The 15,469-nt window shown below is 44.2% G+C and overlaps 1 protein-coding gene across 8 annotated transcripts in view; it reads left to right on the top strand.

Annotated features, from left to right (window-relative positions):
* Positions 1 to 15,469, top strand: part of CEP350 (centrosomal protein 350) — a 108,413-nt gene that overhangs the window by 28,505 nt on the left and 64,439 nt on the right. For 6 of the 8 annotated variants that reach the window (XM_075936824.1, XM_075936825.1, XM_075936822.1 and 3 more), the window contains 5 exons: positions 810 to 923; positions 6,727 to 6,873; positions 7,688 to 8,352; positions 9,471 to 9,592; positions 11,776 to 12,839. In XM_075936824.1, coding sequence (XP_075792939.1) covers positions 810 to 923; positions 6,727 to 6,873; positions 7,688 to 8,352; positions 9,471 to 9,592; positions 11,776 to 12,839 — 2,112 coding nt within the window. The remainder of the gene's footprint in view (positions 1 to 809; positions 924 to 6,726; positions 6,874 to 7,687; positions 8,353 to 9,470; positions 9,593 to 11,775; positions 12,840 to 15,469) is intronic. The other 2 variants (XM_075936823.1, XM_075936821.1) reach the window with 2 other exon arrangements.

The following is a 15,469-nucleotide window of genomic DNA, read 5'->3' as shown; positions in this document are numbered from 1 at the left end:
GTCTTTTTTTTTTTAATTAAAGCTTGAATGATGAAGAACAATTCTGAATCTACACAGCAGTCAAATAGCCATGGCTGACAATTTCAGTGTAGATATTTGCCCAGTGAGTCCAAGTTAACTGAGAGAGGCCAGTAAAGTAGAGGATGTTCAACTGCAGTGTGGACATGTCCATTGGTGTATTTTGTGGCAAATTCTGCCTGCACTATTGCAGCAAGTACCATGCTCTGCTGTTCAGTCTGTCACATTTTAATAGATTGGTTGGGAGTCAAGGATTAAATATGCTAACGTGCATAATGTAAAGGAGGAGGGTGAACAATGAAAGGAGCTAGATATAGCGCATTCAGATACACTTTGCTAAACTTTGTCACTTAGTAGAACAAAAAAGCAACAGTAATTCAGACCTGCCTAACTATTAATATGACTTTTAAACCCAAAACGAACTTCCTAATGATCTGTTATGGCTGTTATCTGTGCATATTTATGGCTTAGCAGTTTTCTAGTATTTATGTGAACAGTGTTTGATACAAGAGTGTTTGGGCAAAGCTATACAGATAAGCCTAAGCAATGCATTGTGGAATCTCATCTCTGGGCCTTGGAGTAGGAGGAGCTAGCTACCTAGCTGTTTCTGTAATAGATGGAACTGTTATACTGTAAGGGAGTGGGCATGACCTAGAGAGCAGTCATGCTGCAGTTCTCTGTTTAACCCCCACTTGATGAAGGTAAATGCTGAAGCAAGTTTGCTTCTAAGTTTTTTACCCCCTTCCCATGGGGTGTCAACTAACAGTTCACACACAATGTCTGCTTTTCAGAGGATTCAACAGGGAAAGAGAAACCACCTGAAAAAAACAAGGAGAAGAAAGCAACAAGACCAGTGCGCAAGGTCCAAAAGCTGACACGGTCATCAAGCCCAGATTCCAAGCCAGGTGACTAGTAGTACTCTTGACATAGGCTTCTTTCTAGAGCTGTATGTTCAGAGATTAGTTATCCACCACTAGATTTTTTTTTCCCTGTTTACAAAATTTTCCTTTCTCCTAGTGCTGTGTGCAACTCAAAACAACAGCAGATTGTGCATATATTTCACAGGGGTTGTCTGAGAACATTCACCAGCGCGCTGGAAACCAGCAGGACTGTTCTTGCCCTCCGCATCTGCCTGTGTCTTCTTTCTCGAACATTTACTGGCAGGGACACACCCATCTGAGTTCCATGAATGCTTTTGCCAGTCAGTCATTAACAATAGAGAGACTCCAGACAGTTTCCCCTCAGCTCCCCACCTTAGGACTTCACAGCTATACCATCTTGTCCTAATCAGAAGCCTAAATAGTGTAAGTTACCAGTCCAGTCTGCTCCTCCCTCAGTGTGGAGAGGAGAATGCACCAGCTCCTGTTCCTGAGCAGATTTCCCTTTGCACTTCAAACACCACACTGTTTTAGGTAAAAAATGTAAAATAGATGTATTACCTACAGAAAGATAGATTTAAGTGATTATAAGTAATAAGTGTACAGATCAAAGTAGATTACCTAAGAAATAAAACAGAATCGCAATCTAAGTTCTATAAACTTGACAGGATTTGAATCAAGCAGTGTCTCATCCTGATGGTATAAACAATTCACCAATCTTCCATATGCTGGCTGGGAATCTGGATCTTCCTTTCCAGCCTGGGACCACCTCCACAGTCAAAATCTTTGTTCTTGAGGTGTTTCTAGGTGTTGAAATACAGGTGCATAGTCCATATACATATCTTTATACAGGCAGTCCCCGGGTTACGTACAAGATAGGGACTGTAGGTTTGTTCTTAAGTTGAATCTGTATGTAAGTTGGAACTGGCGTCCAGATTCAGCCGCTGCTGAAACTGATCAGTTTCAACAGTGGCTGAATCTGGATGCCAGTTCTGACTTACATACAGATTCAACTTAAGAACCCCAGGCATCCCCAAGTCAGCTGCTGCTGAAACTGATCAGCGGCTGATTCCAGGAAGCCCGGGGCAGGGGCTTCCTGTAGTCAGCCACTGGTCATTTTCAGCAGCTGCTGACTTGGGGACACCTGGGGCAGAGCAGCTGGGGTGCTGCTGGGTTGGTCCCGTGGCGCCCAGAGCGGCGCTACGGGACCAACCGGCAGCGCCCCAGCTGCTGTACCACAGGCGTCCGGAGCAAAGCCGCGGAGCACGGGGGCAGCGGGACAGCCCAGACGCGCCGTGGCTATCCTGGCTTTGCACTGCTTTGCTCCCCGTCCCCCTGGTCTGCAGATCAGGGGGAGGGGGAGCACAGCAGAGCAAAGCGGCGGAACACGCAGCCAGCTGACAGCCCAGACGCGTCTGGGCTGTCAGCTGGCCGCGTGCTCCGCTCTGCTCCCCCTCCCCCTGGTCTGCAGACCAGGGGGAGGGGGAGCAGAGCAGAGCAGAGCAAAGCCGCGAAGCACGCGGCCAGCTGACAGCCCAGACGCGTCTGGGCTGTCAGCTGGCCGCGTGTTCTGCCGCTTTGCTTCCTCTCCCTGATCTGCTGGAGACCAGGGAGAGGAAGGGCCCCGTTCGTAACTGCGGATCCGACGTAAGTCGGATCCACGTAACTCGGGGACTGCCTGTACAAAAATAATACATGCATACAAATAGAATAATTGTATTCAGCAAACCATAACTTTTCCTTTGACATGTCACATGATATATTTTGCATAAAATTTGTTGCTTTGGGGTGTCATAGTGAACACCACCTGTTGCTTTTCTGGTGCCTATCCTATCTCCCAGATAGATGCTAGCAGTGATGGAGGGCTCCTCAGCCTCCACTGCTAATAGGTGGAATGGAGGCAATGGAACCTGTTGTGTTATACTCGCGTGGCCTGATGAATTGGGAATACAATGAAGGAGTCATTTTCCTTTCTCCTCATCCCTTCCTTCCTGTGCACATGTCTAGGTCTGGGAATGAATTAGGAGGCTGAGGGGAACAACTTCCTTTTTCAGTTTCTGTTCTACCTAGTTTCTCCATTCCTTTTCTGTACTTCAGTTGAAAAAATTATAAAGGAGATATTTTTCCTTTCAATTGTACTAACCTTTGGTATTATAAGTAACAAAAGCAAATGGAAAAACTTTCAGGTAGAATTATTTTGGAATGAACTTTTAAGTTAAATAAGCAATCATCAGGATCAACCCAATCAATATATTAACATAGATTAAAAATGTACAGGGAATTTATTTATGCATATTTCATCTCAGAATATACACTGGTCTGTAGTTAGCTCTTTTTTTCTTTAACGAGGCTCATAGAATTAAGCCTTGTATGATTATATTGCTCCCAAAGCATTTCAGGGAACAAAGTTACTGTGGCACAATATAGAACTTGTGCACTCAGGATATGATAGTCAGGGAAGCGATATGTAAATGTCTCATTTTAGTTATGATGACTAATAATTGAAACTGGTATTGAAAGTACAGGCAGTCCCCAGGTTACGTGGATCCGACTTACGTCGGATCCCTACTTACGAACGGGGTGAGGGAACCCCGAACTAGCTGCGCCCCCCTCCCCGCTGCCAGCGTCCTCTGCGGCGAGAAAAGCCGCTCCACGTCTCCCTGGTCTGCTGGAGGGGGCCCCCCAGCAGACCAGGGAGACGTGGAGCAAAGCCGTGGAGGACGCAGGCGGCAGGACCGTGGCACATCTGGGCGGTCTCGCTGCCTGCGTCCTCCGCGGCGAGAAAAGCCACTCTGCGTCTCCCTGGTCTGCTGGGGGGGAAGGGGGGGGGCGTAGCTAGTGCGCGCCTCCCCCAGCAGACCAGGCTTTTCTCGCCGACGCCTGGGGTAGAGCAGCTGGGGGGCTGCTGGGTTGGTCCCACAGCGCCGAGGTGCAGCACTACTGGACCAACCCAGCAGCACCCCAGCTGCTCTGCCCCAGGCGTCCCCAAGTCAGGTGCTGCTGAAACTGATCAGCGGCTGACTACAGGAAGCCCGAGGCAGAGCTGCTCTGCCCCGGGCTTCCTGGAATCAGCCGCTGATCAGTTTCAGCAGCGGTTGACTTGGGGACACCTGGGGCAGAGCAACTGGAGTGCTGCCAGGTTGGTCCAGTAGCGCTGAGGAGCGGCGCTGCGGGACCAACCCATCAGCAGCCCAGCTGCTCTGCCCCAGGCGTGTCCGATTCAGCCGCTGCTGGTCAGTTTCAACAGCGGCTGAATCTGGACGCCAGTTCCGACTTACATACAAATTCAACTTAAGAACAAACCTACAGTCCCTATCTTGTACGCAACCCAGGGACTGCCTGTAAATGGTAGCTCGAAGCTGTTTCTTTTCTGCTCTGTTGATTTTGTGGTGTTCAGGAACTGTGAATGGATAAGCCTTTTCTCTTACTTAGTTTTGAGAATTCTCCTGTCTTACAGAAGTTGTGTGTTGTTCGAACTTCATTTTGGTTTGGGAATCTGAAGATGGATTTCCCAAAGTTTGAAAGGGTAGCCTGAATTAAGAAGAGTTTGTGGGCATCATGGGTCAAGAATGGAACAACATCTCCTTGAAAAGAAAAATACTTAAGAATTTTCCATAAAATATTTGTGATTGTACCGTTAGTCCAGAAAGGGGAAGTAGCCCAGATGCAGTGGTGTTACCTTGCTGCACCTATCTCTGTGTCAGATTATGGTAGAATTCTCTCTAATTTTTGTGCTGAAATTTTTAGAGAAGAGACATAAGAGCTATCTCAGGCTATGTCTACACTATGGAGTTTTTTTCCAGGATACAGAGGTATCCTGGAAAAACTCCACCGCATTCAGGGAACACATCTGCTCTTCCAAAAAATTTTTCGGAAGAGCAGAGGCATTCTTTTGGAAGCCTTGTATTCCTCCATTTTATGAGGAATAGGGGCTCTTCCGAAAGAGGAGGTTTTTCTGACATTTAACTCATGTAGACGGGTCAAATATCAGAAAAGTCTCTTCCGAATAAAGAATCAGAAAAAGATACGCAAATTGCAGCTTGCAATTTGCGTACCTTTTTCTGAAAAACCCCCCAGCAGTGTAGACATAGCCTCAGTGGCATATCTGTAATGATGTTTTCTCTCCCTTCAGTCACTGCAGCAACAGAGTGCATAATAAGCTATGTCCTGCAAATAACTACAGCTCACATTCTGCTTTGTTAGCTTCTTTTAGTGGAGACAGCTGGCCTGAAATAAAAGATGAGCTCTTCTTTCTGGAGTGGCATACATTTGATTGAGAGCAGCAAGTTGACCAAGAGAATCTCTTTGACTGGTGCATCTATTTTTAAAAGGTTCATGTTAACCTGTCTCAAGTTCAACTTTATGCAAGTTCAGAAAGCACTTGCATAGTTTTACAGTTTTAAGTAGTCACTGAATTAGTGGCTTTTCAAATTTTTCTCATAGAGGTCTACTGCTTCCGTTAAAGGAGTATTGAAGATACTGAATGTCAAAACATACTAGACCTAGTGGTGTTGGGTTTGCTTTTTTTAATTTAGTTAAATTCAATGGCTAGGTTTCGCAGAACCCTTTAATCCCTATTTCTTTGTCTAAAACTATGCTGATATGCTAGTTTATGCACATATATGTTTGGGAATCCCAACTAACAGAGAGGCTTAAATTGACCTGATTATTAATTACTTGCAAATTAGGTGTTTCTCAGCTATAATTAAAGTGATAGATGGCCCAAATTAAATAATTAGTGCACTGCTTTGTTTTTGTATGTACTTTTCATCCAACAATCTTGGTACTGTACTTCAAAAGATTAGGAAATATTGTGTGGAAAACTAATTGGAAGAAAAATTAGATGAATGTATATGTTTAACCTTACAAGTGTTCAGTGAAGATACCTTTGTACCTGTTCTGCCAACCTCTGTTCTGATAAAGGATAATAGAATAATATTAATGTTGGTTTGGAAAAATAAATAACTGTGACGATGCCCTTTATAACTGCTTTCTGTTCCTAAGCCATGCATAAACCATTAAGATAGGGTCTAGACCCTTTCAGCTTCCCTTCTCAGAATTCATTGCTAAAATGCAGTGGATTTTCTTAGCCCACGTCTGTTGTGGCCTCACGTTTGTACATCCATAAGAACTATCTATCTCAGCAGCAAATTTGCTTTTAAAAATGCTATTGCTTTTTAAAGTCTTTTAGTGTAAACTAAATTGATGCTCATTTAACTTCAGTACATAAAGGTGAACTATTCATTTGCCCCCTTCCCTATCCCTCTGGGCCTTTTATTCTCACTACAGGTTGAACCTTTGTGGTCCAGGACTCTCTGGTCCAGCAACATCCGTGGTCCTAATGGACCACGGATGTTGCTGGACCAGAGCACCCCAGTGCAGAGGATGTCAGTAGCTGGCAGCCTTCAGGGCCAATGGGTTGGGGTCAGGGAGCCTTTCTGGCTGGGGCACAGAACCCTGGAGCCCCCTGGCTGTGGAGGGTGGAGTTCCACTGATTGGAATGAGGCTCATGGAAGCCCCACCAGGTAGGAACACAGAGTTCTGTCAGCTATAGTGAGGCCCCACTGCCCAGGGGCAGGGAGCTCTGCTGGCCAGGGCTGATGGCAGGGAGCTCTGCCAATCGGGAGTGTGGAGCCCTGCCTGCCAGAGAGGCTGGTGGTCAGAGAGAAGCCCTGCCTGTCGGGAGCACGGAGCCTGGGTTGTGAAGTGAAGCCTTTTCCATTTGTTTGGAGTGTCATGGTTGTTCTTATTGTATAAGTATAAGGGTTATGGCAAGTACAAGATACACTGGAAAATACATCCAGTACTTCATTTTCTGCTCTTTGTCTAGGTGGAGGACATCTGATAAGTACATCTTCTTGGCGGGATGGACAAAAGCTAGTGAAAAAGATACTGGGTCCAGCACCTAAAGTAGAGCAACAGCATAGAAGGGCAACATCCAGTGACAGAACTGGGAGAGAGAGAGCTACTAAATCCCGTAAGCTATGCTGTATTTAATGCTATTTTTTTCTGTTGGGTTTAATTTTTTATATAACAACTTCGCAAACTTCTAAGATTTGAAGAAGCTCCTACTATATTAGGAAGATGCAGCTGTTAAGGTTGTACTTCAACTAACTTCATTACAAATCTGAATAAATTTTATGTACACCAGTGCATGTGCAAATGTGCACCACCAGTAGAAACAAAAAAAACCTAGCTGTGGGCACTCTGCTAATCAGCTGGGCAGTATTTGAATTTCTCTTTAACTGCCGCACAAGCATGCAACTTGTAATAATTTCTTTGCCTAATGTCTAGTTTCATTCTGAAACAAACTTTACAGCATATTTGTAAAGCTGTATGGGAGGGATTTAATTATAAACTGATAGTCCCTTAACTATAATTGTGCTAATGGGAACTATTAAATTATGTGCATTTTGGTAGCAGTGTCATGGCTACAACCTCTAACCTATCTGTTTGAATTACCACTAATATATATAAGAGCTTTAGAAATTGTTGGCTCTGCTTGGTACATTAAAATGTTTTGCAAATATTTCAGTGGTAGTTTCTACTTCTCAAATCTTAGCCTTATATATCAAACACATTTTAATATAGTGCTTTCAACATATAAAACAGGATGTTTTTTCTTTCGGATGGAACTGACAAGAGAATACTAGCTCATCTTCCTTTTTATGCTCTTCAAATATTGACTATTTTTATATGATTGGTTTGAAATAAAGAAAATCTGTCGTCCTCATCTCTTTTTTCCTATTCAGAATGTTTAGAGGTAGCATCTGACACTTTTTATTCTTTAGCAGGCCCTATTGGTAGGACTGGGTCAGATCCCAGGTTGGATGTTTCCCACAAAACATGTCCAAGAAGTTCTGAGTGGTCAAGGAGTAAAGTACATTCCGAGAGTAACCTGAAGAAAGTGGATTCTACTCTTCCAGATAGTAAACAAGATGAAGATCATACCTCTTTAAATAAGGACTTTCTGCCTGTGGAGATACAGGGAATTCTTGATGATCTGCAGTTGGACTCAGTAATTCAGAGTACAAAGCAAGAGAAAGATGGGGAAAGGCAAATTCAGAAATCTACAGTGCCTACACAAGGTGCCAGGAGCCACAGTCCAACAAAAAGAAAACCAGACAAGTTAGCTGCTAGTGAAGAGCCTCAAGTTATCTCCAAGAAGCGTCATTATGACACAGATGAGGTTCGCCAGTACATTATTAGACAGCAAGAAGAGAGGAAGAGGAGGCAGAATGAAGAGAAGAAGGCGCAGAAAGAGGCAGCGGAACGGAAGAACAAACGACTTCAAGAGCTTTATAAGAAACAGAAAGAGGCTTTTGCAAAGACAAAGAACATGCCAACTTCTGATCCCTCAGCAGCTAGGCGACTACAGGAAACATATTCTAAATTGTTGCTGGAACAAACTTTGCTAGAGGAAGTCTCTCAGTTTGCTACTTCACAGGAAATGCAGGTATGGCAGTTTCATCACTTCAGTATTTTAAAGATAGGCATAGAAATAGAGGGTAGAATACTTAGGAAGGTCCTGTATTGTCTTTATTAAGATTAAAAACAGCAGAATGTCTTTGCTTCAGCACGACACTCCGTCATGATGAATGGAAATTCAGTCTCTCCCAATTCTAACCAGCATCTGAGTTTAATGTTAGGGATGTAAGATCTTGTTTAATCAGTTAACTATTTACACAAAGGAACATACATTTAACTGGTTAAATGATTGATTGGGATCCTGTGGGCAGGGGGGCCTCTAGACCACCTGGGCCCACCATGGGTGGGGGCTGCTCTGGAGCACCCCCTGCCTGTGGCATGGCAGGCCTGGCCATCCCAAGGCGTGAGCAGGGGTGGCTCCTCCACCCCAAGGCATGAGCAGAGGACTGCTGCATCCTGGCTAGACCTGCTGCATTGTGGACTGCTCTGACCAGGCCAGGCCCATAATGAGCGGGAACCGCTCGGGCCAAACTGGGCCCACTGGGCCACTCTGAGTGTAGAGTTGCTGCAGCAACGTGGCATGGTGGGCCCCATCAGGCTGGGGCTGACTCCTTCCCACACCATAATGGATCCGGCCAGGGCTGAAGCAGACCTCCAGCCCAGATGGTCCACCAGTTAACTGGTAACCTTTACTGGGTGATGCTTACTGGTTAACTGGTGGCATCCCTATTTAATGTATTGATTAACAGATACAGTGATCGAAACTTAAGACTGCATATAATAAAACTTCAGACTGAATGAGGGACTTCGGTTCAGATTACTTTTGTCAGCGTTGTGACTATTGATGTCATTCAGCTCACTTCTATTTGAGACTTACTGTGAAACATGTCTGTTAGATGACAGGTCATCACTGTTAACTTTCTTGGTTCCTTTTTGGCTGGTTCAGTGTGAGAGTTAAGCTTGTTTCTCAGTCAGTTTTGTTGGGACAAAAATCTTGAATGCCCTCTTATTTTTTCTGTTTTTGCATGCTATTAAAACTTTAATGTTGAATTTTTTCTGGTCTCTGAATTGCAAGAAACTTAAGCTTCTCGTTTACTTTAAGAGCATCTGAAAAAGTTGCTGTTAGCATCTTCTCTTTATTTCTAGCCCATGCCTGGATATCAACCGTCTGGGGAATCTGACAAAGAAAACAAGGCACAGGAGCGTCCTCCTAGTGCATCTTCCAGTAGTGACATGTCCCTGTCAGAACCTCCACAGCCTCTTGTTAGGTAAGTTGGTATGAACATTTCAGTCAATGCCTTCTAGTTCTCCATAAAACACGGTACACTTCTAAAACAATTCCTGTTACAGTGATTAGTGATACAAAAGCATTTTATGGCAGTAGGAATATTTGAAGTGGTGTAATATATTTTTATTTTGAGGTTGTACATAAATTGATGCACAAAAAAATATTTTTTGTTACCAGTCTGCCTCTAAATAGCAGCATCTATAAATAGCATTTAAAATATAATTGACATCAGCTGCTCTTATTCTTCTATAGATATCTCAGAGAGATGTGCATTCTGCATCAGGGACTGGTCTTTCCTCTGTCATCATCCCTGTGCAAGAACAAGTAATCATATAATCATATCTGCCAGTTAGATTGTCATTGTCTCTTTGAATGACCTCACTGTTTTCTTCCCCACTTTCAGACTGAGGGTCAAACTTCTGCTTCTCACATTTAGGGCTCTACACAAGTCTGTGTTTGCATTTCTGGTCTCCAGCTTGCTCCTATTTTCCCCCTTCTGCTTCCTCCAAAATACTCAAATTATATCTGTCCATTTCCTTCATACATGGAATAATTTATCTTCCTTTGTATGTACTAAACTTGTTCATTTTCTGTGAAGCTTTTCAATAATCCTCTAAAGTCAGAAGCAGCATGGAGTGGAATCTTTGTGCAGTGTTTTAATGCTGAATGTTGTCTAGTCATTTGATATATTGTCTAATTTAGGTTGCAAGTCCTTCAGAGCATTGACTATCTTCCTCTTTTCTGGACTTTTAAACTAATGGATTCTGCTTAATAAATGTAATATTCAGGATGCACACTGAAACATGCAAAAGTGAGGAAATACTGTTAAGGCTACATGCACATCTTTAGCTCTATTCCCTAGTGCCGTGGTCACCAACCAGTAGATCGTGATCTACCGGTAGATCTCAGGGGCTCTAAGAGTAGCTCTTGAGCCCTCTCTGAACTGTGTACCTGCGCAGTACATTTACATTAGATTTTCTCATGTAATGTAGGCAGGGCTTCAAGGAAGGGGCGGGGCAGTAGATCTTTGCCTGTTCTGAGACTTAAAAAGTGATCTTGGGTGTAAAAAGGTTGGAGACCACTGCCCTAGTGCATATGCCCTATTATCTGGTCTTTAATTACATGATCACTTACTGTTTCTTAAATAATGTATGTATCTCATTATCCTGGTCAAATTAAAATTCATTTTTGCAGTGTAGCAATACTTGTCTCTTAGGCAAGAATTTTAACTAGTGGTAGGAAATTCAAGTGGTAATAGTTTAAATACTACACTGGTATTGCTGTATAATGCAATATTAATATACTACTGTAGTGGGCACCTTAACAGTACCTACGTGTGGAGGGCTAATAACAGGAGAGAATTAAGACTAGGATGGTTACATAATTTGTTTGGAGAGCCATGTAGTAAGTTGAAAAGCAGAATTTAGCTGGTGGTTTGTAAGGAAACCTGATACTCATACTATTGGCTAGTCAGATTAAAGAAGGACACTCTAAGACTTGATAACTGAAAGAGGTATTCTTTTGGAGAACCCTAGTTAGGGGAATCTTAGACATTTATAAGAAAAGGATTTTATTTTTATGTATACATTTGTGAATACGCTTCTATTCCACACTACATGTGTCTGGCCCTTGCCTGGAGTGTCAGTTGCTAAGGAGAGTTGGGACCATTGTCCCCTCTAAGTCAGCTCCATGCAGGGAGCCCTGAGCCTCTGACTGGGTGGGGCTGATTAGTCACCTGTGAAGCTGTGCTGCCTTGCAGCTTACAGGACACACTGGTTGGGAGGGAAATGTGAGTAAAACTGGAGAGGATTCTCTGGGCCTGGAAGATTTCATGAGACTGGAGTGGCAGGGGAAGTAAAGTGTCATCTGAATTGCATTCTGTACATTTCTGCAAAAAGCTCCTGCAAATTTCTGCAAAAAGAATATTCTCTAGTACAACATAATGCGATTTAAGAGAAGGTTTAGACTTTGTATGTATATGCTATATATTTTTTGTAAATACAGTAGAGAGCATTTTTATTTTTGGCTTTCCCAAAAGATTATTAGAGTTTGGTGTCTGAAAAACACCTTTGTTGCAAAGATGTATATGTTCATATGAGCTCTTAAAGTACTTCACAAATGTTGTTCTTGGTCACAAATTTCAGTCTTGTCTTTTGATTCTAGAAGTGATTTGATGGAGCCTACGTGGTTACAGCCAGATAGACTGAGCCCAAGAGTCCATCTCTCTCACCCACAGCCTCTTGCTGGGTCAACTGGAGGACTTTTTTCACAGCTTTTGAATCTGGAGCAGATGGGCTTTTTGCCAAATAACTTCGACTCAGTACTGTCAACCAGGAGGAGCCACAACACACCTGTGGGATCCCTGACTTTGCCACCTCAGCCTTATCTGACTTCATCTGCTGCACAGCAAGAGCTCTTAGTAAAACCTAGTATCAGCCAATATAAGAGTAAACTGGATCGTATTGAAGCCCTGAAAGCTACAGCTGCTTCTTTGTCTAGCAGAATTGAAAGTGAAGCCAAGAAGTTAGCTGGAGCTGGTATCAATTATGGCTCAGTATGGAATTCTGAGCATGAACTATTGCTGGGGAATCAGGATGATGGACACTGGGCTAAAGCTTTGAGTCCCCCTGTGAGAGAAGATAATGAAGATGTCTTCTCAGCCAGAATTCAGAAAATGCTGGGTACCTGTGTGTCCCATACAAGCTTTGATGATAACCTTCCTGGAGTGGGCAACCTTAGTGAATTTAAAAAGCTCCCTGAGACGATCAGTCCTCATACTGCTGCAGTCAGCCTTGGAATGAGATCTCCAGCCAGCCACAGGGCTGAAGGAATGCTAGGACATTTGTCGAAGAGGCAAACTGACTCCCCTGGGTCTGAAAATCAGGCTTACAGTCAAAACAAAGGCATAATTCCTCATGATTCCAGCACAGATTCACTCAGCGAAGGGCCTCTTCTAAGTGAGGGGAGTCTTTCGGAGGAGGAAGGTGGCCAGCATAGGCAGTCTCCTTTGAAAATTGCTGAGGTGTTAAAAGAAAAGGAGTTTTGTGTTGGGGAGAGAACTGCTTTTGAGCCTATAAAAGAGTTTCAGAAGGACGCAGAAAAATATTTACCACTCTTCACACAGACAAGTGGAACACAAAGCAAAGGACCATGGGAGGAATTAGCCAAGGGAAGTCCACATAGTGTCATCAACATATTTGCAAAATCTTACCAGCTACATGGGAAAGGTAAGGAAAAGAAATGGAAATATTACCCCAGAGGAATCTTGTGTACATTCATAATTTTCATGTTGACTGCATTATTTGGGATGTAACTGGTTAATTGATGCCCAACCAGAGTAGCCCCTGCCCGAGCTGCAGCAGGCTTGTCCCGGCCGGGCTCACTGCGCCATACGTGACAGCTGCTCCAGCAACATCCCACGCGTACTGCGCTGTGGTGGGCAGTTAACTGGTTAAAAACACCGTTTAATGGGTTAACATTTTAAATGGGATTTTACATCCCTAGACTGCATTTTATAGTTGAATTCACTGGTGAGTCAATTTTCAAGTATCTCGATAATTAATATGAAGATGGATTAATAAGGAAATGTTAATAAGACGTAAGTGTGCATGAGGAAGTGTTATTTATTCCTTCATATAACACAAGAACCAGGGTCAGCCAATGAAATTAATAGGCAGCAGGTTTAAAACAAAAAGTACTTCATCATGTAACACACAGTCAACCTTGAAACTCCTTGCCACTGGGGATGTTCTGAAAGACAAAACTGTAACTGTAACTGGGTTAAAAAAAGAATTAGATAAGTTCATGGAGGATAGGTCCATTAATGGCTATTAGCCACTATGGTCAAGGATGCAATCCCATGCTCTGGATGTCCCTAGTCTTTGTCTGTCAGAAGTGGGCAGTGGGTAACGCAGGATGGATCACACAATTCCATGTTCTGTTTATTCCCTCTGGATCACCTAGTATTGACCCCTGTTGGAAGACAGGTTACTGACCAAGGGTCTGACTTGATATGACTGTTTTTATGATTGCCTCCTTAAGACTTCCCTGTGAGTTTTGGGCAATAAGTACCTGATTTTTTCCCCCTTCCCCAGAAAGAGAATTCTGTTGGTTTTGGAAGTAGAAAACTGCTTTTGCATTAAGGTTACTACACTCCTACAGAGTGTAGGTAATTAGAACTTTGAACCTATTCAACTATTAAATGCAACACAATATCTACTTTGGGAGTGAATTGTATTTTTAAAAATATACCTGATTTTTAGAATATTGAACTATAACTAAGTTTATTTTTATAAATGTTCATTTTATATATTTTTAGAATTGTCTGTTTATGGTTTATCAGATATTTTGTCATATCCAAAGTGCTATGCTACACCTAAATTACTTGAATTAGGTTTGAAAATCAGTGTGTATTTAATAGCCGACTTCACCCTTTGCAGCACCAAACAATTTCTTCATAGAAATCTCCCTAACTTCTCTGTAGTTGTAAGCCACTTGTATTTTTCTCTTGCTCCCCATTCTGTTAATCTCAGTTCCACATATACTCAGTGGAACACTGTCACTTTGATCACATGCTGTTGTGAACACCTGCTATCAGTTTGGCATCTGTAACTATTTTCAGATCGCTTTGAGAGCTTCTGGGTTGGAAAGCTTTTATTTACAAAAAATAATAAAAGGGCTTTGTTGCTGAGAAAAAGGTAAGTCCTCCCCCTCTTCTTTCTTTTCAGGTTTCTTTTATGTAGCAAGTGGGCAAGTGGAGCCAACAGGGAGAGCTGGGCCAGTGGTTGGGAGTATGCTTTCTCCTACCACAGCTCCATTTCAAATCCATCCACCAATCCCACCGAAGCGATTTCTTAAGTGAGTTATTTCTAACCAAAGGATCAAGCTTTGTGCCAAAGCTTTAACAGCATTTCATCCCGTTCTCTTCCCATTTCAGTTATTCCTAAAAGATGGAATGCATAAAATGTGTAAGATTTGCTTAATGTATTAATTTCTGTGATTGTATATATGCCATATTCTCTTTATTCTTGCTCGAAAAATCATGCTGCAAAGTCAGGGGAAGCTTACAGGCAGTCCCCGGGTTACGTACAAGATAGGGACTGTAGGTTTGTTCTTAAGTCGAATTTGTATGTAAGTCGGAACTGGCGTCCAGATTCAGCCGCTCCTGAAACTGACCAGCGGCTGACTACAGGAAGCTCGAGGCAGAGTTGCTCTGCCCTGGGCTGCCTGGAATCAGCCGCTGATCAGTTTCAACAGCGGCTGAATCTGGACGCCTGGGACAGAGCAGCTGGGGCGCTGGTAGGTAGGTCCCCGCAGCGCCGCACCTCGGCGCTGCGGGACCAACCCGGCAGCACCCCAGCTGCTCTACCCCAGGTGTCCCCAAGTCAGCCGCTGCTGAAACTGGCCAGTGGCGGCTGAATCAGGACGCCTGGGGCAGAGCAGCTGGGGTGCTGCCGGGTTGGTCCAGTAGCGCCGAGGAGCCGCGCTGCGGGACCATCCCGGCAGTGCCCCAGGCATCGGCGGGGAGAAAAGCCTGATGTGCTGGGGGGGGGGGGGGGGGGGGCGCAACTAGTGCCACGTCCCGCCCGCATCCTCCGCGGCTTTGCTCCGCGTCTCCCTGGTCTGCTGGGTGCCCCCCCTCTCCCCCAGCAGACCAGGGAGACGCGGAGCAAAGCCTCGGAGGACGCTGGCAGTGGGACAGCCCAGACACGCGGCGGTCCTGCTGCCCGCGTCCTCCGCGGCTTTGCTTCGCATCTCCCTGGTCTGCTGGGGGAGGGGGGGGGGGCAGCAGACCAGGGAGATGCGGAGCAGCTTTTCTCGCCCCGGAGGATGCGGGCGGCGGGACCGCGGCGCGTCT

The sequence above is a fragment of the Pelodiscus sinensis genome, chromosome 9, assembly GCF_049634645.1.
Source record: "Pelodiscus sinensis isolate JC-2024 chromosome 9, ASM4963464v1, whole genome shotgun sequence".
Lineage (NCBI taxonomy): Eukaryota > Metazoa > Chordata > Testudines > Trionychidae > Pelodiscus > Pelodiscus sinensis.
This window is presented reverse-complemented; position numbering and strand designations above follow the sequence as displayed.